Source organism: Podarcis melisellensis (assembly GCF_964234715.1).
Source record: "Podarcis melisellensis genome assembly, chromosome: 13".
NCBI classification, from domain to species: domain Eukaryota; kingdom Metazoa; phylum Chordata; class Lepidosauria; order Squamata; family Lacertidae; genus Podarcis; species Podarcis melisellensis.
This window is the reverse complement of record NC_138545.1, coordinates 14,987,311-15,010,354: the sequence shown is the minus strand read 5'-3', so window position 1 is coordinate 15,010,354 and position 23,044 is coordinate 14,987,311. Positions and strand designations below refer to the sequence as shown.

The following is a 23,044-nucleotide window of genomic DNA, read 5'->3' as shown; positions in this document are numbered from 1 at the left end:
AATTTTTATTAAATTTTGTGTTTTACAGTTGAATATACTCATTTTTACATCCTTAAAATATCAATGACTTCCCTTCTTCTCTTTCTATGGTTCATTTTACATATCATAAATCCCTGCATATTTTACAAAAAACTAAACCATTCACTGCATCCATCAAAACTTATTTACACTGTTAAATTCATCTTAACGCTGCCAACGTTTCCAGCTGTACACAATTACCGTATTTTTTGCACCATAACACTCACTTTTTTCCTTCTAGAAAGTAAGGGGAAATGTCTGTGCGTGTTATGGAGGGAATGTCTACAGGTGGCATACCTACGGATTTTCCTCCTCTAAAAACTATGTGCGTGTTATGGTCAGGTGCGTGTTATAGAGCGAAAAATACGGTATTTCCCAAGAAATAATAGGCGAATTCTTACTACACTATACATACCGTATGTTAACTGAGAACTTTGGGTAAGTGAGATTCAAGTGACAATTCTGTTGTGAGTGATCTCCGTAGAACACCAGCTTTCAAAGATTTTTACAGCTGTTTAGTGCTCTTGCTGCAAGTGGAAAAAGCAAGCCTGCCCTACATGAAATTGCTTTCTTCAAAATGGACAGGCCACCCTGATGCATCGCAACCTATGAGAATATGCCTTTGTCCCGTGTGGGCCCAGTAGCGGCACTGGCCCCGCGAAGTTCCCTGCAGCTTGCAGGTGGTGACGGATAACTGTGCCCTGCTGAGCCTCAGGGCCCGGCGGTAATGGGTTCCGCCTCTGTTGCAGATGTCCTTCACGTTGCTCCTGGGCGCATGGACAAAGCTGTTGGTGTCTTTGCAAGGCCTCGTCATCCCCCGGCGCAGCATCATGGCCCCGCAGTAATCCTGCCCGGCCACATTGGTCCGAGGGAAGTCGCTGTGCTGCCTCAGGAACTTCTCGTGCCGAGGATTCTGTGAGGAGACGCGGCTTACGATCAGGCAGGAGGCCAACAGGAGCAGCAATAGCGCTTCGTTTCCTCTCAGGGAGATCATTGTTGCTGCTGATTTCCGACGAACCTGCAGCCATCGAAAGGAAGCAGGTGAAATGTTTATTTCACATCACTTTATATTTTTTAAAAATGGGTTGCAGTTTGTCGTAAAACAAATACGCATTGCAAATGAAGGTCAAGATAAAAAATAGCATTTAAAGAAGCGTGATTGACAGGAAAACAAAACAGAAAAATCGAAACTCTGCATAGAGTTTTTTTACTTGTTTTACTTGATTTTTGCTTGCATTGTTGGCGATGCAGTGAACAATACAAGTGGTTTTATTCTGGGGACGATGCAGGGTTATGCATACCCCTAAACATTTTGTGAATCTTTGTACTTTTGTCCATTTACTGTATTTATCTTTCCTGATCTGAACTACAAAATGGGGATTTTCTTGAGTTAAAATGAGAGTACCCCTAAACATTTTTTTATAAAAAAAGCACTGAACAATACCATAAGAAGTATTGTTTACCATCAAACACAGACCATTGGTCCATCTAAATCAATGTTGTCCACACTGACTGGCAACTGCTCTGTGGGGTTTAAGTCAAATGGTTGCATCTAGCTGTACAGTACCAATGTGAGAGAGCTACTTTGCCCCAGTCTCAAGACACCCACCGCAAAGGTAGGCTAGGTGTAGTTGACGCTAGATGGCAACAGAGAACAATAGCTAGCCTGTCATGAAGCAGAAACTGTGTGTGAGAGAGATTGCGATAGCCTTCAATTTCTGTTCAGGAATGTTTTTACGGTGCCCGTATGCAAAAGAGGGCAAAGTCTCTCACTTGTTTGAAGGGTTCTCTATCAAAGCAGGGTGTGTATCAGGCACAGCTTGGTGGCAGGGAAAAGCAAAGTCAAACATGCCGGAATTCCCACTTTTTGAAAGGCACAAGGACTGTGTTTTCTACATTACACCAAGTGATCATCTTAAAGGTGCTCTTTTAGCAATTTCTTATTCTCTCTCTCTCTTTCTCTCTCTCTCTCTCTCTCACACACACACACAAATTCTTGCTCTGCATGGACTAGAACAAACCCACAGGTGGGTTTCATTGGCAAGACTCAGCTCTGGGACATAACAGGTAATTTTAAAACAGAAAGAAAGAAAGGGAACAGTCCTGGAGAACAAAAGGGTTTACCATTATTTATTTGTTTACCATTTTGTAACAGAAGAAGCACTAAACATTGAAGGGAAAATAGCTTCTTTCAAACAAGTAAAAAAAACCCCAAACTCAGGTATTGTTATCATTGTAACAAGGAACTAGTCCCTCAGGGGTCTCACACACCCCTTACCCTTTTGCTCAGTTAGTCAGAGGCTTAGCAATAGAGATGTACTTTCTGGGTGATTCTGCTGTGTGGACGGGAATCAGTTCCATGTGAGACCCCCCCTTTCCTCTGAGGGACAGTCGTGGATACATGCAGCAGGGTGCCTTATTCTCTCTCTCTCACACACACACACATCACACAGTCACACACTTCAGACCTTCTTGTGTGTCATGACTGCAAAGCACATACTGTTAGAATCTTTTTTTTTAGTCTGGGGGGAGCACAGAGCCTGGGTATCCTGTGCCTCCCTCTAGAAGCTTTTCAGCGCCAACTACCATAAGCCCCAGCCAGCACAATGGGTGTTCAGTGATAGGAAAGGATGATTTCTGCTTCTAGCCAGTGAATATTCTTCACATTTACAAAGCTGAGAAAGGTGCTTTTATATTAATAGACAGGATTGTAAATTGTTTTTGTATGCCACAACCGCAGCAAGAATATTATTGGCACAGAAATGGAAAGGATTACCGGAAAGGATTACCGACGAAAGAAGAGTGGCAGATGAAATTGATGGACTATGCAGAATTAGACAAACTGACAGGAAGGATTTGAAACCTACGGCGCCAGAGATTCTTAGAGGACTGGAGTAAATATTTGAACTATTTGAAAAGCAATTGTAATAAACAGATTACGCTAGTAGGACTGCAAGAAGTTTTGTAAGGAGGACTATGTGAAATATTGCAAGGAAGACTATAAAGAGATTAATCAGTTAAGGACAATTAAAAGTAATAGAGAAATTAAGAAATGCAGATTAAGTGATAAAGAATGGAAAATCTTCAGGGGTAGTTGACGGAAGTCTAAAATATTGCATAAGATAAGAATTTATGTTAAATGATTGTTGGAAATGATATGTTAAAAAATTAATTAAAATTTATTTTTAAAAAGGAGAAAGGTGTTTTTAAGGCCAAATAACACACATGCAGCTGAAGGGACCTGAGATTTCCCACTCTCCCCTTCTTTACAGCCTAGTTGATACTGGAACTGGGATGGGGGAAAAAGCAGGTACTGGTTCATAGGGAAGTGATACTGGGAAGGGTCCCTGCAAACGTTCGTGTTTATTTTTATGCCAAACACAAAATCTCTCCTCTCCATCTTCTGGTCACAAATGCGCATGAGGAAACAAACAAGGCTTCCGCCTCCTCACGTAGTTTCACCTGTAAATTGTCACTGCGAGGGACCCTCCATTCTCCCTTCGCAGCAAGGAGAGCAAACCTGTGGCCCTTCAGATGTTGTAGACTACAACTCCCATCATCCCTAACCACTCGGCATGCTGGCTGGCACTGATGGGGTTTGAAGTCCAATAGTATCCATAGGCTGGCAGCTTCCCCGCCCCTAGCCTACACGGTGTAAGTCTAGCTGGGTTGCAACCAATGTTTCCTTTGGCGACAAACTCAGCCTCACTCCCTGACACAAGCTAAGGACCACAATTTTATCACCCAGAACGATTTCTGCACCAACTTACGCGATCTGTTCAGCCAGCACTACTCAGAAATGCCTCCAAATCACCCAGGGGGCTGTCGGAGCGGTGAATTCGGTTTCCTGTAGAGCTGAACATTTCCCCTTGGGCTCTTTATACCCAGCCTAGCCAGCTGCTGGTAAAAGGTTAGTACTGATCACATGCAGCTGGATTGAACAGGCAGACAATGTGTGGATCACTGAGATGGAGGGTAGGGATTAAGAAGAACAAATGCACTGAGGATCAAGACACAGTTGACCTCATCGTGGTTTGAAGTCTCTCTGTTAACCAGTAAAGATAACACTACTTCCTGAATCCTTCTGAATATTTCTCCTGGGTGTGTGAATCCTGCAAATCATCTTCATCATCACTTCTTGATTGATTTAAACAATACTGTTACTGGGAATGGGGAAGAAATTTGATTCAATTCGCACTTAATGGTCAGCATGCTTAATTCACACTTTCTGGAACATTCTTCCTATTGAAAAATGGCCAACCTTAAAATTCGCACTTTGGTGAATTTTTCAGCGCAGTTCTGCTGCCAGGCAATGTGTGCAAGAATGCATGTGCTGGAGTAAAGTGTGCTTATAAATGCATATGTAAAAAAATTAAAATAAATAAATAAATGCACATATGATTGAGAATCTCATTAAACTGGCATTAAAGAAGGGCAAATTGCTTTGCAAAAAAAAGTATGCGCTGGGCAAAATGGCATAAAACATGTATGTATTAGGAGATACACCACTTGAGGAATAAAAGATTTCAGGGCTTATAAATGAATTTGTGCCAAGCTGCAAGAGAGTCAAGGGTGATTTTAACTGGGGCCCTCTTTCCAATATTATCACATTTATTAAGTGTGTATATATATATGTAGAGAAAGAGAGAAAAAACCTTCCATGGAGCTGTACAAGACACACCTCCAAGATTAAAGCGATCATGTGCATTGTGAACAGACATCCCAGAAACTAAGACACCTCTGTATTTCTTCATCTTGCAAGGGAGGAAGCTAAGTAGGATGAGGTTGGTGGAAATGAAGAAACCTGTTAGTAGCATGGAGCAAACATACAGCAATGCTTTTTTTCTCCTGCAGTGGCAAAAAGAAGTACAGTTGTACCTTGGTTCTCGAACGCCTTGCAACTCGAACGTTTTGGCTCCCGAACACCGCAAACTCAGAAGCAGGGCTGTAGCTAGGGAGTGGTGAGGAGGGCCGTGCCAGGGGTGCAGGCGAGGGGGGTGCGTGCAAAATTGGCTAAAAATATGTCCATAAATATGTCTATAAATAAAAATATTGATTATTGCCTCTTAAGAAAAGGTTTTAAATAGAGGGTGTATTGAATGGGGGTAGGGTTGGAGGAGAGGCGGAAAGAAGAGCTAATTTGTCAGTGGCTGGGGGCGCAATCTGGACAGTTCTGCTAGGGGCACAAGATCACCTAGCTACGGCTCTGCCCGGAAGTGAGTGTTCCAGTTGTGAACGTTTTTGGGAAGCCAAACATCTAACATGGCTTCCATGGCTTCTGATTGACTGCAGGAAACTCCTGCAGTCAATCAGAAGCTGTGCCTTGGTTTTTGAACATTTTCAGAAGTTGAACGGACTTCCGGAACAGATTCCATTCGAGAACCAAGGTACGACTGTACCTCAATATTGTCCTCACTGATTTTTGATAGACATTCCCTTCTTAGGAGGCACAACAGCTGCGTCCAACTCTATGACTCCATATTCTCTACACTCCAACTGTATAATTATTAGAGCAACAGAACTCCATGAAACACAAAGGACAGTCCAGTTTCACAGAGGGTTGCACTTCTGTTGAACTCTGAAGTGTAAACGCTAGATTTCTTCAGCAACATTCTGCACATTCTTAGCTCTGATCCTAGGCCTTGTCTTGAGATGGGAACACCATTGTCTCCTGAGTCGGTCAATATTTGGCCACTAATAAAGGAGTAGCAAACAGGAACAATCCATTGTAGGCAGGAGGATTTTCTGAATTTATCATAAGCTATTGTTCACCAGCCTTTTGGAGCCACTCTCTTGCTTATCTCTTACCCAGTCTCCCATTTCTTATCCCAAAGGTGATGGCTGGGGCAAACCCATCTAGATAAAGCCAAAAGCCTTTTCACTGCCTAAGATTTTTTCCAGGCGAAACAGGTTGTAGCTGGCCTGCCTCACTAGGAGGGGCTGCCCCATTTCCAGGAGTCACTTCAAAGAAACAAATGGACAATTAGTGCTTTTTAATCTCCCTGCAATACTCAGTTTGGTCCAGCAGGGCTATTATTACATTACGTTCCTTACATTCATTTTAACTACTTTGGTGTTTTTCTTCCCTGTACTCATTTGGGGCTCTGATTCAGTTGTGTTTTCGGTGTTTGGTTGATTTTGTCATTTCTGTTTTCTTTAGAGGAACAAACAAGACTGTTCAATCTTGGCAGATACGTTGCCTCATGAGGCATGCCAACTGCTGCCTTGCAACTTCCTACTTCCCCTTTGAAAAATGTCTAGAAACATATCAATCATTTGGTCGTTGGCCTGTTTCCAAACACCCCTACCAACTTCTGTGGTCAAATGGAGGCCTCTCTTCTGGGGGAAAGTGTCAAACACTTGAGATTACAAAAGGTGACTTTCACAAGCCAATTTAGCTTGTTCAGAGTAATGGCGTCATTGAACAGGTTTGCTGTTGCCATCACTGAGAGCCACTTAAAAGTGGGTGAAACCACACCTCTTGATACTGGTAGGTAAAGGTAAAGGGACCCCTGACCATTAGGTCCAGTCGTGACCGACTCTGGGGTTGCAGTGCTCATCTCGCTTTATTGGCCGAGGGAGCCAGCGTACAGCTTCCGGGTCATGTGTCCAGTATGACTAAGCCGCTTCTGGCAAACCAGAGCAGTGCACGGAAACGCCGTTTACCTTCCCGCTGGAGTGGTACCTGTTTATCTACGTGCACTTTGACGTGCTTTTGAACTGCTAGGTTGACAGGAGCAGGGACTGAGCAACAGGAGCTCACCCCGTCGCGGAGATTCGAACCGCCGACCTTCTGATCGGCAAGTCCCAGGCTCTGTGGTTTAACCCACAGCACCACCCGCGTCCCATTTTGATACTGGCAATAAACTGCTAAAAGAAAATTTGTGTGGTGCAGACTAGATAACATCACAAAAAATCAGCCACCAGAACTATGTTTTCATAGGTTCCTGTGCATTCATGGCTCATCCTATTCATGTTACTATAATTTGTTTTAACAACTTTCAATACTGAATTCTTTTGAGCCTGTTAGAATGGAACATGTTGCCTTCTAGCAGGTCACCTACTTAGTTCAATATTGCATTCTCTGACTTCCTTAAGGTCTTAGGCAGAGTCCATTCAAACTACCTGATAACTTTAAAAACAAAGCAAAATCTGTAGATGCCAGGGACTGAACTGGGGACATTATTGTGCTCTCATACTACATCATCATGCAACAAAATGGTAGACTGAAGCTTTTCAAGACTGGATTTGTTTGTTTGTTTGTATTCCTGAGCAATGCCCTTTATGAGGCTACTGGTATATGTAGCAAACACATTTAAACTCCATAGTCAAACAAACACTATCCACACACAAAAGGAGAGGTCCTGGGAAACCCCAAAGTTTACTAAGGTACCCAAGCGGGGAGACCTTAAGTTTTGAGGACCTTTAAAAAGTTCAAAGGGGGTGGAATGGAGTGTCCTGGAGTAGGGCATGTTTAGCTGGCTGCCACTTCACTGCCGTCTTTTATTGCAAATAACAACACAGTTCTACATATGTAAAGGAATATTTTATTGCATGAAACTGCAAGAGAAGATCATTCAGTCACAGGTGTTCTCAGATCTCAGCCTTAATCTTTAGCGGGTGTTAAAACGCAAGGATAGGAAAATGCATTCATATTGCTTTATGACCACTAGATGGCATGCATTTTATTAAAATACAAAAGCAGGAGGGAAAGACTGGAGGGACTGCGCCTCAGAGAAAGCAAACGGCAGCATTTGAAAAGGCAAATTGCAGTTGAGATACACAAACAGAAATAGATTTTTTAAAAATTCTACCCGATTCTAAAAACGGGATTTAAAGCACTGTGATTCAATACAAGTAAACAGAGACATCTAAAGAGGCATTTTGAAGTGAACCGGCACCCCGTTAGTGCAGCCCACCCGAATGCGCTGGGAGGTGGACCTGCCTCTGTAGTTACAGGGGGGTCTCTGGGAGCCTCCCCCAAGAATGCGGCAAGCTGTGAGCTCAAAGGGTGTGTTGCTGTCATAGTAATTCTCGCTGGCGTAGGTCCCCCCGTCGCTGCAGGTGGCATCCACGGCCATGGGGTCCCCATGGATGAAGGTGTTGGAAGGTTTGCAAACACCGTCGGTCATCCCCCTTCTCTGCATCATGAGGTTGCAATAGCGCCGGGCATCCAAGTCGCTTCTGGTCTTTGGGAAGTCAATGTGCTGCCGGCGGAATTTCTCGTAACGGGATTCCCTCTGGGTAAGCGCTGGCAGGACCATCAGGAATAGCAGCAGCCAGCAGGCAGTCGTCTGAGCCATGGTGTCCGCTGCACTTAGGAATGGAGAAGGGAATTATTATTTATTTCTTTAAAAAAAATTGTAAGGCAATTTGCACACAAAACTAAATGATTTTGTGTAACTATATACAGTGGTACTTCAGGTTACAGACTCTGCTAACCCAGAAATAATACCTCAGGTTAAGAACTTTGCTTCAGGATGAGAACAGAAATTGTGCAGCAGTGGCGCGGCGGCAGCGGGAGGCCCCATTAGCTAAAGTGGTACCTTAGGTTAAGAACAGTTTCAGGTTAACAACAGACCTCCGGAACGAATTAAGTTCTTAACCCGAGGTACCACTGTACAGTAAAAGCTGAAGAGCGGCCACTGCTTTGATTGGCTAGGTTGAATATCAACACAGATCCTCCGCAGGCATTGGCCTGCCTTCTGTGATGTCATTCCTGAGTGTTCTAACCTCTGAGTGGGAAAGAGGTGCTCATGGAATGTTAACAAAATGCGGCTTCTACAAAGAAAGCGAAAGGTCGCTTGAGCAGCATGTAAGGGCCACCAATATCTGGGAAGAGAAGGAGGTGAAAGCACTTTGCAGGAAGGAGGAAGTGTCACAGAAAGGATGGCTCAGCTCACCAAAGCCGATTGCAAAAAGCTCAGTGTAGAACATGTTAAAAAGCAGGGAGGTTGAGTTGATTCTTTAGTCTTCTGCTTTAGTCTTCTGCCAGGATAACAAATGAGTACAATCTAGAAAGCTGTTTATGAGGTCACAAGCTTTTTCATCTGTGTTGAACACATAGTTTAGATAGTTGGGGTTTTTCCTCATCTCCTGTCATAGCTCCAGGTAGAGAAGCAGGGGCCATAACATAGATTGAGAGATCGATCGATCAGTGATAAACACCAGTGGAGGCTGGTGCAGCAGAGCAAATGGGAACTCAGGCTCCATGAGACAGCCCTCACCTCCCTAACTGTCCCCATATACATGTCATTCAAAATATAAACAACAATAAACCATAAAATAAAATTTTATTTTTTAAAATGAAACAAAACCTACAGTAAGATGGAAAATAATGATTATTTTTTTATACTTCTGATTGGCCCAAGAGGCTCAGTGGTTTAGACCACAGCACCACCCGCGTCCCTCATGCAGAATGTAGGCACCCTATATATAGAAATGAGCAAACCAGTGATATTTTAGGGAGCAGGCTAGCAGGCGGGGCCCATGACTTACATCATAGGAGCCTACACAACACAAAACACTGTTGCTGTATGTAGGTTTTATTTTATTTGTTTTTTATCTTATATTTTGGAAATGTACATCCAGTTGTTTTTTTCCCTGTAATTTTTTTGGGGGCCCCCAAGAGAGTGGGGCTGTAAGCTATAGCTTGTTTAGCATATATGTCAATCTGGCACTGTTCACATGCAGCGGAAGTCCCTAACTCACTGAGGGTTTGAGGCCCATCGACTGCCCTCACCTGGTTTAGCTTGCCAGTCAAAACTGTTCTGGGGTGTGGCTGCTGTCACATGCTGACAGCTTCTGGGAGCCACAGGTGAGGGCTCAGCCACAGGTGGGGACCAAAGGCAAGGGGGGGAAGAAGGAGCATGACACGTCCCTCACCACAGATACTACCCCTTCCCCTAACACCCCATACACTCCAGAACATTTAATTATAGCAACTCATTTGAATGCTTGGGCCCTAATCCCCTCACTTTTTTCAGCAGATCCTACCTGCCTTGCAGAGCAAAATGGTCCCCTTCTGAGCTGTGTTTTTCCCTTCTCGAGATCTTGTTTTACCGAGATGTCAAAACAGATCAAGTTCCCAGAAAACCTTTTTTTTTTTTAATGGCATATTTTGCAATCCTCTGGACTGTGTGGGAAAGTGGGAGGCTCCATTGCAAAGCTGTTTGAGGCAAATTGGCTGGTTCTAGACCACTCGTTGCTTATTAACAAATGGATCCGGTTCAATTTTTTATTTTTTTTTAAATCAATATCATCATCTCGCCCTTGAAAAGGTGCTGTGCTGCCAAAATGTGTCAGGGCCTCAGCGTTGACAAAGCCAGGACAAGGCTGAAAACCGCACCCTGCTGATCAAGGGCGGCAGGAGGGGGGAGAGACTTTTGTTTCATGTTTCTAAGGAAAGAAAAGATGCAGAGCATCTGGAACTGATAATATTTGGAAAGGAAAACATCACTAGCCACTTTCTTCTGTTATACGTCAACCAAGTGAAGGAGGACCCAGGGAGGAGTAAATAACTGCTGCTGAGAAAATTAGGCTGAAGAAGACGACTGCACTTTGGAGCTAAAGAAGAGCAGTTCAGATCAGCCTCCTCTCCCTCTGAAAGGGAAATGTCACAGATCTTGTCCATCTTCCCTCGCTGAAACCTGAATCTTGTGGCATGGGCCTGTGCTATTGATAGTCTTGCATTCTCTGCCTTATACTGAGTGAGGCCATCGGTTCTCCAGGATTTCAGGCACAGGACATTCCCCGCCCTACCTTGAGATTTCAGGGATTGAACATAGGACTATTCGTATGCAAAGCAAAGCCACTGCCAGTCAGTGTAGACTGAGCTAGGTGGGCCAGTGACGTGACTCAGTATAAAACACCTTCCGTTGTTCCTTTGGCCTGATCTAGTTGGGCACTTAAGTTATCTTAAGTTAAGAATGTGCAAGGGTGACCAGTGACATCAATATGAGCATGTGCACTCAGGGCCGGATTTAGGTTTGATGAGGCCCTAAGCTACTGAAGGTAATTAGGCCCCTTATAGGTCCAGCTGTCCTTTCTCAGCAACAAATTGTTTCTGTTTGTTTTGTGTTGAATATATGCTATATGGTAATTTATGGACCTAGTAGGTATCTTAAGCCATTTGCACACAACAAATAGGAGCCTACACAACACAAAACACTCTTGCTGTATGTAGGTTTAATTTTATTTGGTTTTATCTTATATTTTGGAAATGTACATCCAGTTGTTGTTTTTTCCTTTAATTTTTTGGGGGGCCCCCAAGAGAGTGGGGCTGTAAGCTATAGCTTGTTTAGCGTATATGTAAATCTGGCACAGCAGAAGTCCCTAACTCACTGAGGGTTTGAGGCCCATTGACTGCCCTCACCTGGTTTAGCTTGCCAGTCAAAACTGTTCTGGGGTGTGGCTGCTGTCACATGTTGGCAGCTTCTGGGAGCTACAGGTGGGGGCTGAGTGCAGGGTGGGGACCAAAGGCAGTGGGAGAAGAAGGAGCATGACACGTCCCTCACCACAGATACTACCCCCTCCCCTAACACCCCATACACTCCAGAACATTTAATTATAGCAACTTATTTGAATGCTTGGGCCCTAACCCCCTCACTTTTTTCAGCAGATCCTACCTGCCTTGCAGAGCAAAATGGTCCCCTTCTGAGCTGTGTTTTTCCCTTCTTGAGATCTTGTTTTACCGAGATGGCGAAACAGATCAAGTTCCCAGAAAACCTTTTCTTTTTTTTTTAATGGCATATTTTGCAATCCTCTGGACTGTGTGGAAAAGTGGGAGGCTCCATTGCAAAGCTGTTTGAGGCAAATGGCTGGTTCTAAACCAATCGTTGCTTATTAACAAAGCGTGTTCTCACTGAAACAGAGAGCACGTGTTGCGGTTGGGACATACAAGCCACCCTGCTGTTTCCAGGCAGATGGAAGCGGCCAAAGGCTGTAAGGGTTAATTTGTGTTGCCAGTGAATTTACATATGGCCAATAAGGGAGGAGGGATCAGAGGATATATATTGCAGGTCGCTTCTCCTGGGCGTCCTCTTGGCTTCTGCACCGGATCACCCGCCCACCCTCCCTTTAATAGGTGAGGTTTTTCTGGTTCGTTTGACCTTGCTATGCCTGTCATGGGGTCGTCCGCCTTGGTGCGGGGGCCTGGTAGGAATTTACCATTTGGCTGATTGGCTGGTGCCATTTGGGTTTCGCCTACTGCGTAGCAAATAAGTCACAACTTGTAAGGTTGGCGGTTAGGCATTGGTTAAAATTGGTTGGTTGAGGGGTAAGTGCCTACCCCTCCAATGGTGATGCGGAAAGGGAATTCCGTTAAAGGAATCCAGGGGCTTGCCATTCTTTGTGCTTGTCCCCGGAGTCGGACCTGGGCCGTGCAAGCCCCACAGGAACATGAGGGTGAGAGGTGTGAGACTGATCCCCGGCTTCATTTTCTCACCCAATACTTGTTTCCCACGCTGGCTTTCGCTGGAATCCGGAAGACCAGCTCTGTCCATGGGCAAGGACAGATAGTCATAACCAATGCCTAAGCAACCACTCACGTATTTGTATTCTAATAAAGTTGTGCCCAAAATTATGCCAAAAACCTTAAACAAAATTGATGTGTGAAGTGTGATTTTCTTGGTGTGGGTGGCGTTGTGGGACTCAACACGCAAATGGATTAAGAATGTGCAAGGGTGACCAGTGACATCAATATGAGCATGTGCACTCAGGGCCGGATTTAGGTTTGATGAGGCCCTAAGCTACTGAAGGTAATTAGGCCCCTTATAGGTCCAGCTGTCCTTTCTCAGCAACAAATTGTTTCTGTTTGTTTTGTGTTGAATATATGCTATATGGTAATTTATGGACCTAGTAGGTATCTTAAGCCATTTGCACACAACAAATAGGAGCCTACACAACACAAAACACTCTTGCTGTATGTAGGTTTAATTTTATTTGGTTTTATCTTATATTTTGGAAATGTACATCCAGTTTTTTTTTCTTTTTTTGGGGGGGGCCAAGAGAGTGAGGCCCTAAGCTATAGCTTGTTTAGCTTATACGTAAATCCGGCACTGTGTGCACTAATGAACTCTGCTCAATGGTGCACTGTCACTGGTCCTCCTAGCAAATTATCTTCAACTCTCTGGGGAAGGAAAGAGAGAGAGCCCTTTCTTTGTTCAAAACAAACCTTCTCTGTAACTTTCACATGCTGCTGTGAATTATTAACTTACTTATAGCTTTAGTAATTTATTAACTTGCTGTAAAAGTTGAAGTTATTCACATACACATTTTTCATTCCTCTATAGTGGTGTGTGTGTGCTCCATGAGGCAATACCCGAAGAACCTCCTCTTTCCATATCAACCTACCTGGACCCTGAGAACACCTCCTGAGGCCCTCCTTCGTGTGCCTCCTCCTCAAGAGGTCAGGAGAGTGGCAACATGAGAACAGGCCTTCTCTGCAGTGGCTCTCCATCTGTGGAACACTCTCCCCAGGCAGGTTCTCCTCGCGCCTTTATTACACACCTTTAGGCGCCAGACAAAAACATTCCTTTTTAACCAGGCCTTTGGCTGACCTGAGGGATGTGGGTGGCACTGTGGTCTAAACCACTGAGCCCCTTGGGCTTGCCAATCGGAAGGTTGGCGGTTCGAATTCCCGCGATGGGGTGAGCTTCCGTTTCTCGGTCCCAGCTCCTGCCAACCTAGCAGTTCAAAAGCACTGCTTTTGGGGTGGGGGGTGTTATTGTTTTGATTTTATATATTGCAATCCTTTTTGTGAACCACCCTGAGACCTCTGGGCATAGGGCGGCATATAAATTCAATAAATGAAATGGCTTGTTAGAAGGGGGTCTAGGAGGGCAAAATAGCTGGTGGGTAAAGGTTCAGTATCTCCTCTTCCCCGCTTCTTCCACTTCAAAAACACTGTCTCAAAAAATGGTCAGGGGGAGACCTCCTGCAGAGACACATCTGACCTTTGGGTTGATGCTCTGTTGCTAACAATACCACCTGAAGATTTATCTTTCTCTCGGTTTCCAACAGATTTCCAAGCTGACTTGGAAGCTAGATTCCCATGTGGGTCTGAATATCCCCAGACACTTTCAAGGGGAACATTTGTCTTCCAAAGAAGGGAGTTTACATTGTCCATTATATTTACTCCCAGCCTCAAAGCACCCACAGAGCCACAAATGGCAAGATGACTATTTATTAGGCATCCTGTGGAATGTGCTCAGAAGCAGCCCTGGGGCTGTGGTGCCTGATCACATGATGACAACTGGCTATGTCTATAAACATGAACTCTGCACACTGGGACAGAACTGAGTGGGGAACCAGAGTTGCGAAAGTGTTGGGGGAAGCATTCCAAGCTGCCAGACATTAATGCTGAACCATATGCACTCTATATTGTGAATACCATATGGGTGGCGGTCAAATGGAAGGAGAAAATCTAGACATTTGGGCATGGGGAAATGGAAAAAAGGAGAAAGGCAGTGGTGACAGCTCCCCACCCTAATATTTGACTGCTATACCTTTCTTGCTGAAACCTGGTTTTGCTTCAGTCATGAGCATCAAAAAACCTCCTATCCATCTGTCCCCCCCAACAATGATTCACTTGGAATAACTGTATGCCACCACACCATAATTCCTGACAGGAAATGGTTGTGGCCTGCGTGCTCTCATAAAATGTGTTGCAGACACCAATTAGATCTAGCCAGGGCCTCAACTTTTACTGCCAATGAATTGTCCAGGTACTCTGCCTCCCCTATGGTATGTCTAGCTAAACTCGAAGCCCTTAAGTGCTGGAGGGCCTTTAACTTGGCTCGATGTCATGCCCTCCCTTCAGCTGTCCTTGAAGGCTGATACAGGAAGATTGCTTACCTGGAGAGACAATGCGCCTGTGACTCTGGACAAATAGAAACAACAGAGCATGTGCTTCTCCAATGTCTTTATTATAGAGACATTTGTACTACCCTCATCTTACCATTACTGCATAAGTACCCAGGGTGCACAGGACAATTCTATACCTCCCTGCTGCTTTCAGATACCAATCCTGCTACAACATACGTTCCAGATTCTGCACAGCAGCGCTCAAAATTCATCGGATAATGACCTGTGACACAAACTAGATCTAATGAGCACTCATATAAGAGTGCTCTGTAGACTGACAGCTATAGTCTTATATATACTAACCTTTTATGCTCTTTCATTCTTGTCTAATGTTCCTAACTCCTTTTTTTAGACTCTTAGTTTCTTTTGGATTCTGATAGACTTATATATATATATATACTTTCTGTTTTAACTGCTTTAAAAAAACAAACAAAACCAAAACGTTTTTAGACTTTAAATGATTGTACCCTTCCCTCCTTATGCTGGTCTATGACCGTAATAAAGATTTGATTTGATTTGGTTGCAGCCTGACACCCATGTGGGCAGAAAAACGAAAGAATATCTCAGACAGTGCAGTACTGCATTCCACATTCCCTCCCTTGGATGCAATAAGAAAAAGAAAAAGAAATGAAATTAAACACACATCAAATGCTATGCAACTTTCTCCTCAGTTTAATAGTGACAGACATTGCTGGTTTAACAGAATCAAAGCAGGTTTCTTTGCCACTATGGTTTAAGGGTGTTTTCTTTCTTTGTTTTTCAATTGCAGTAAAGCAGAGCTGGACAGAAGGCAGCAAAGGGGGGGTTTTCTTGCAAGGGATGGCATAATTGTTAAAAAGCTGAATATTTGGGATCTGGGCGTTGGAAATCTTATACTGTGACAATGATGCTTTCGTCAAAGTGCACAGGCTCATTATTCTGATTACAGGCAATGACGATGTATCTGGATGACTTGTTATCAGAGTACTTGCAAGGTGGGCGAGTTGAGCCGCCTTTGTGCTTGCAGCTGGTGACAGTGAAGGGACGGAGAGCGATCCTCAGCCCGTTTCCATAATCCTTCCCTCCAATATCGGTGCAGACAGATTTGATGTTATTCTTGGTGCCGTGGATGAAGGTGTTCACTTCCTTGCATGGTTTGTCCAGCCCACGTCTTTTCATCATGACGTCACAATACTGCTTTCCAACGTTGCTCTTGGGATTATCGTAGTGCTGCCTTAGGAACTTCTCATAGGGGGTTTCACAATAGGCTCCCAGTGCCAGAACAGACACCAGAAAGGTGAGGAGCACAAGGCCAGATCCCTTGAAAGGCATCATCATGGGCAACCTCTGCCTGAAAGAGAAACCTGGGGGGAAAGTAAAGTGGGTGTGTAAATGCTTTCTTTCTGTTTGCCACCAGAGGGTGCTTTGTGAAACAGCTTGGAGTTCAAATGAATGCTGTACTGTATATCCTTGCAAATTCTTATCTGCAAATGTTGTGGTGGATGTTATCTAGTCATGATCACATAACCATGTGAATATTGATACAAACCAGTCACATTGCAGCTTATGCATCTTATAGCAGAAGTTTAAGACACAATTTAAATATTTTTTAAAACCACTCTAAGTAGAATAATGAAGCATAACCACCCACCCTACCCACTCACCACTCCCAGTCTTCCCCTCCCCCTCTTCTTCTTCCTAATTGTTTAAACCAATTCATAAACCAAGGATGTATGCATTCACCACTAATAATGAAACACATGTTGTAGATATTTTTCAACAATTATTATGCTATTTTTGTGATATACAAAACTTGGTATACTTATTTGTATAACATCATTCTTGTTTGTAAAACCCAATAAAAAAAACCAATATAAAAGAAGAAGCTTGGACCATTGTTGAGGGTCAGGGAGAAGGAGGCAAAGAAGATAGGATATTTGTACAAGCTCAGTTAAGTTTCTGGCTGAAGTGAGATCTGAGCAAAGGACTCACTGGTATGAATCTGAGCTCCAGACTAGCACTGAGACACCAGGGTTCAAATCCCCACTCGGCCGTGAAGCTCATTGGGAAACCCTGGGTCAGTCTCAGTCTCTTACCCTAGCCTGCCTCACAGGATTGATGAGAGGACTGACTGAAGGAGGATGGATGCTGCCTCGAGCTCCTTGGTGGAAAGGTGGGGTATAAACCAATCAATCAATCAATCAATCAATCTCCCTTTTGTATAAACTCCCTTAAAATCCTTCTGAAAGTCTTCATCAAGCGCCACCAGTAGCTCAACAAGACAGCGGGGTATAAGATTTATTTCTTAACCTTTAGGTTAAAGTGCTGTACACCTGAGAACACCATGAGCTTTAAGTAGCTGGGTTGGTGTTGCAGCATCAGTAGATTTAAACAATTGTTGCTATAATATTTTTGCATAGCCTTTTACATAAATGCATCTTAAGCCCCCCCCCTTTCTAGTAGGATTTAGTAAGAGCTAAATTGGAGTCACTTTTACATGTGCAATTTGTGCACACAACAGCTCCCTCATCTTGTGGTTTAACGTTGTATGTTCACCCCTCTTAAAAATATATATTCCCCTAATAATGCTTGCTTTATATTCTGCTTAAGTTTCCCAGGCACGCAATTTTCTCTGACATTTCCCTTTTTCTAAGATTCCTTTGTGTGGAATGTAATGTGCTTTGAATTTCCTTAGTGTAGATTATTACTCCCATCCAGGCCCATGAGAGGGTGGGGGGCAGCCAAGTACTGCCACTATGAGTTGGGCCATAGGGAAAGCCCCATGGAGGCCATGCTTTCCACAAAGTCCCAAGCGCCCCTTGTAAGGTCATGTCACCATGGATGTTAAAATGCCCATGGACAACCAAACTTGGTGTCTCCAGGAGAACATCTGCCGTGACCTGAAGCAGCTCGGTGCAGCAGGGAGGTCGGTACACCAAAAGGAATCCTGTACTGCCCCTGTTGTCCAACTTCCAGAACATGCACTCAGAGAACTGGGTCTTCCCAATAGGACACCTGGTACAAACTAATGACTTCCTAAAACTCACTGCAACCTCGCCTCCCCACCCATATGAGCTGGGTTGCTGTGTGTAAGAGAAACCTGGTGGACAAGCAGCGGCAATATCAGGCCCATCTGCTTCATCCAGCCAAGTCTCTGTTACACATGCCAGGTCAAGTCCTCCATCCACAATCAAGTCGTGGATGACAGCCGTCTTGTGAATCATTGACCTGGCATTGCACAGCAGCACCTTAAAGTCATGTGGGTCTCCCTTGTTGAATCCAGTATCCTTGCGGACAAGACCAGACTTGGAGGCAGGGGTAGTCTTCAAACTATGACTGAACCTGCCTCCTCGGTAATTACATGGTCATAAATCCACCATTGCTCTGACCTTTCAATAACTGTTACGCTCTTAGGCATCAACCACCTGACCCAATAACTTACAATTTCTTCAATTTAACCTTCTATCTTCTCTCTTAGTCTCTCTTCTGTTTTGCTCAGCTCCAGATGATACCCTGTCAATGCTTTGTCCAACCTTTTATAATCTAGCGGCCACAGCTTCTGGCCAATAGCACACGGCCAGGTTGCAAGACAGTCTTCTATTGGACTTCAGCCAAGGTCCAATAGGAATACTTTAGTGACCCTCAAAACACCAATTGGATTGGTCCCTGCTAGTGCCAGCACAAACCATTGAAGGCTGGTCCTTTAGGATGAATGAAAAATGCCCCCAGCAACAACAGCATGATCCTAGCCACTTCCTCCAGCCAGCCCAGAGCATGCTCCTAGCTGTCAACTTCCTCTTCCTCAGTATCAGATCATGCCAGTCATGAATGGAGAATTAAATGCAATTTTGCAAAGCAGCTCAGATATGCCGAAATGTGTTTTCGAAAGCCAAAGCTGACGAAAAGCCTTCACAATGATTCTGGGAAAGGGCCAGGGTTGCAACTGTAATCACTAGGAACACCTTCTTGGTCACTACCAAGAAATCCACACTCAAAAAGGGCAAAGTCATAAGATACAACTCAATCAATACTTCAAAAACAACAACAACACAAAAACCTGAAGATGCAACTGATTGCCCACAAGGCAACCAACTGAAAGATGAACTTGCTGCCAAACAAGGATAGCTCAATAGCAACCTTCAGGAAATGGGGATGCCAGTCCTCTGAATTTGAGGCAGAAATGAGGCTCAGACCTTTTCTATTCATCTGCAGAAGACTTCACTGATAGCATAGGCCAGGGGTCAGCAAGGCTTACAAGGCATGGGCAGGATCACTCCCGCAGAGATCCCCGTGGGACGGGCAGGTGCAGCATGATGCCGGAAATCTCTTCTGCGCATGCCCAGATGCCAGAAATCGCACCTGCGCAGAAGGATTTTGGCATCTGGGCATGCGTAGGAGCGATTTCTGGAGCCACGGAAGAGAGTCCCTGCACTGCGCTGGTTTAGTGCAGCACGTGGGGACTCGCCAAGCAGGTGGCTGGGTTCGGGGGCAGATCATGGGCCAGTTAAGCGACCCTCATGGGCCTCGTCTGGCCCATGGGCCTTAGGTTGTCGACCTCTGGCATAGGCCAAGGATGGGGAGGTGGGTTCAGCTGGTGGGGGCAGGTCCTTGGTTTCCCCCACCCTTGGTATGCCATTTTAACAAGTGTCCATCACCTGACATCACCATGATGTCAAAATATCAATTCTTCCTTGCTAGTGTTGTAAGCTGCGCTAGAAAGGAAAATGCAAAGCCAGCTAAGCAAGGCTGGAAATTTCTGCCATGGAAACATGGGAGGTTAGCTGCCCAGTGCTGCCTTCACTTTCTGATCCCAGGGAACCTAAAGTCCAGCTTAGTCTGGAAGCTACGCAACTGGAATTATTATTTTAAAAAACCAAACATAGCTCTATCACCTTGCCTTGAAATAAAACAAAAGGAGCTTATTATTTTGAATTTTGCTCATTTAATCCCCCCTTTGCCTCTTCTCACTTTCATATCACCTCTTTTTATGTGTAACTATGTCCTGCCTTCTCTTTCTTGCAGGATATTCTATAGCAGCAAAAGCCAAAGGGGTCATGCTGCACCTGATATGTTCACAAATTTAATATAGCGGTCATTCTTAAATTTCTCCCATGGCTACTTGAAAATTGCTGAGGATATTGTCAGACCACTTAATAATTTCCCCCCCTGTCTGTTGTAGTATTTGTAACACATGGCAACAAGTGCTCTGTTGTTTTTAATTGTATTTCAGTGCTTGTTTTGTTTCTTATATTGTATTTTATTGCATTACAATTTGGATTGTATATAATTCAGTGGAATTCACAGACACACCAATGGACCACAGTTAGAAAACATCTGGATATTAGGATAAGAGTTCACTGCTTAGAATCCACCTCTTCTGATATATCTAAATAGCAGCATTTTTCAAATTTATTAACACAATTTTCCCTCAAAAATACTTTCCAAGTGGGGAGGAAGGAAAATTCTGTGCCTCAGGTTAGCACTAATCCCCAGATTACCAGTTTTCATTCTTTTTCTCCTTAAACAATAAAAAACAGATTCCTAGCATTTATATAACAAGGCCTGTGAAACGCCAATTTTCTTTCCCCCTCCGTGATAAATAAACCTATTTTTCCATTTTCAGTATTTTATTCTGTCCCTTCCCTATAGAAAGAAAAAATCACTCCATCCTGTAGAATAATTGCCCAGGCCTCCAAGACTTTGAATTTCTTTCTTCTGTTTAATAGAATTCAAGTAGAAAAGTGAGGAAAGAGAATTGAAACAGCTCTCACTAAATGGCAGCAAAAAAGTTTGACATGGGAAGTGATGGATCTTTCAAAATCCATTCAAACCAGTCTAATTAATTCTTAATTTTTATTTCTTGCTCCCTCTACGTCGATAGAAAGAAATAGGTGAGTATTATAACATCCAGATACTAGAGAACTTGTACCAACCATATGATTGTGAAATGTACAATTGTGAGTATAAACCACTAAAAACAACATCAAAGAATGGGAACGATTATAATACAGCATTACAAAATACCACATTTTGGATTGTGACAGGAGCCATATTGGTTATAGCCGCTTGTGCATAGTGGAAATTAAACTGAGTTAAAACATTGCTTCTTTTCTGGGGATACGCGGGGGTATGCATACCCCTAAACTTTTTGTGAATTGAAGTTTGGCCTCATTGAGGGGCAGTATTTCAATATGAGTAGGAAAATGAGAGTACCCCTAAACATTTTTTTAAAGAAAAAAAGCACTGGTCAAAACTATAGCAAAAGTACTGACAAGACACGTGGACAGCTACCCAGCAAGAAGCAGAAGTAAGTATTAGGCGGTTTCTGGTGAGCAAATCAGATGTTACAGAATCTGAGCCACAAAAAGCAAATCGTTGGCTTGCTTGACAAATCCACAGCAACTAACCATCAGCCTGCTTGACAAATAGCAATGCTAAATTTATAAATATTAAGACGTGATAAACAAACTTGTGTGCATGGATGGAATACACCCCCCCAAAAGCATAAAAGAATTGTGCAGCGCAGGCTTCCTAACCTCGCCCCCTCCAGAAGTTTTTGGCCTACAACTCCCATGGTCCCTAGCTAGCAGGACCAGTGGTCAGGGATGATGGGAATTGTAGTCTCAAAACATCTGGAGGGCAGAGGTTGAGAAAGCCTGGTGCAGAGGTTTGGATAGGGAGAGTCTGGAAGTTGCTGCAGGAATTAATAAAGATCACCCAATGGTGCCCTTGCTTCACATCTAAGTCTTGGCCAGTTATGTCCCACCTGGGACGGGTATTGAGGATGCTACCACAGGGTCTCAGGGACAGCTTGAGAAAAAAGGTACATCTTCAAATGAGGAACAGAGATTGATGTGTCTGTCCAATGTATGTTTCTTAGCCTCCTGACTGAGTCAGATGAATGCCTGATAGAAAAAAAATAACAAATGTATTGGTTTGTGCTGTTTTAATAAGGTATAATTTGCTTAGGGACGCGGGTGGCACTGTGGGTAAAACCTCAGCGCCTAGGGCTTGCTGATTGCATGGTCGGCGGTTCGAATCCCCGCGGTGGGGTGAGCTCCCGTCTTTCAGTCCCAGCTCCTGCCCACCTAGCAGTTCGAAAGCACCCCTAAGTGCAAGTAGATAAATAGGTACCGCTTTCTAGCGGGAAAGTAAACGGCATTTCTATGTGCTGCGCTGGTGCTGGCTCGCCAGAGCAGCTTCGTCATGCTGGCCACGTGACCCAGAAGTGTCTGGAACTGATAATATTTGGAAAGGAAAACATCACTAGCCACTTTCTTCTGTTACACGTCAACCAAGTGAAGGAGGACCCAGGGAGGAGTAAATAACTGCTGCTGAGAAAATTAGACTGAAGAAGACGTCTGCACTTTGGAGCTAAAGAAGAGCAGTTCAGATCAGCCTCCTCTCCCTCTGAAAGGGAAATGTCACAGATCTTGTCCATCTTCCCTCGCTGAAACCTGAATCTTGTGGCATGGGCCTGTGCTATTGATAGTCTTGCATTCTCTGCCTTATACTGAGTGAGGCCATTGGTTCTCCAGGATTTCAGGCACAGGACATTCCCTGCCCTACCTTGAGATTTCAGGGATTGAACATAGGACTATTCGTATGCAAAGCAAAGCCACTGCCAGTCAGTGTAGACTGAGCTAGGTGGGCCAGTGACGTGACTCAGTATGAAACACCTTCCATTGTTCCTTTGGCCTGATCTAGTTGGGCACTTAAGTTATCTTAAGTTAAGAATGTGCAAGGGTGACCAGTGACATCAATATGAGCATGTGCACTCAGGGCCGGATTTAGGTTTGATGAGGCCCTAAGCTACTGAAGGTAATTAGGCCCCTTATAGGTCCAGCTGTCCTTTCTCAACAATAAATTGTTTCTGTTTTTTGTGTGCTGAATATATGCTATATGGTAATTTATGGACCTAGTAGGTATCTTAAGCCATTTGCACACAACAAATAGGAACCTACACAACACAAAACAAAACACTCTATCTGTATGTAGGTTTTATTTTATTTGGTTTTATCTTATATTTTGGAAATGTACATCCAGTTTTTCCCCTTTAATTTTTTTGGGGGCCCCAAAAGAGTGGGGCCCTAAGCTATAGCTTGTTTAGCTTATACGTAAATCCGGCACTGTGTGCACTAATGAACTCTGCTCAATGGTGCACTGTCACTGGTCCTCCTTG

At 44.0% G+C, this 23,044-nt stretch overlaps 1 protein-coding gene and 2 pseudogenes across 4 annotated transcripts; all 3 read right to left on the bottom strand.

The window, feature by feature from the left end:
* Positions 1 to 393: 393 nt before the first annotated feature.
* LOC309354018 (ribonuclease pseudogene) lies at positions 394 to 4,245 on the bottom strand (annotated as a pseudogene). Of its 2 annotated transcripts, none has more exons than XR_014173373.1 (2): positions 3,789 to 4,245; positions 394 to 1,036 (listed from the first exon to the last, which is right to left on the bottom strand). The product of XR_014173373.1 is annotated as a ribonuclease pseudogene (transcript). The 2 variants fall into 2 exon arrangements; XR_014173374.1 differs by lacking the exon at positions 3,789 to 4,245 and adding an exon at positions 2,297 to 2,773.
* Positions 4,246 to 7,542: 3,297 nt separating this feature from the next.
* On the bottom strand, positions 7,543 to 11,784 carry LOC309354002 (ribonuclease-like). Its single transcript, XM_081883690.1, has 2 exons — positions 11,646 to 11,784; positions 7,543 to 8,329 (listed from the first exon to the last, which is right to left on the bottom strand). Exons 1-2 carry the CDS (start codon positions 11,767 to 11,769, stop codon positions 7,890 to 7,892), a joined length of 564 nt encoding a protein of 187 aa, XP_081739816.1. The 5' UTR covers positions 11,770 to 11,784; the 3' UTR covers positions 7,543 to 7,889.
* A 3,915-nt stretch (positions 11,785 to 15,699) lies between these two features.
* On the bottom strand, positions 15,700 to 16,202 carry LOC309354674 (angiogenin-2 pseudogene; annotated as a pseudogene). The gene has a single exon. The product of its transcript is annotated as an angiogenin-2 pseudogene (transcript).
* Between the last annotated feature and the right edge of the window lie 6,842 nt (positions 16,203 to 23,044).

What these genes read in the sequence shown, in the direction of transcription:
- LOC309354002 (XM_081883690.1), bottom strand. Translation starts at nt 11,769, where the DNA reads ATGCCATTAAAAAAAAAAGAAAAGGTTTTCTGGGAACTTGATCTGTTT. An exon ending in CATTTTGCTCTGCAAGGCAG is followed by an intron (nt 8,330 to 11,645) that starts GTAGGATCTGCT and finishes TCCTAAGTGCAG; the next exon opens with CGGACACCATGGCTCAGACG.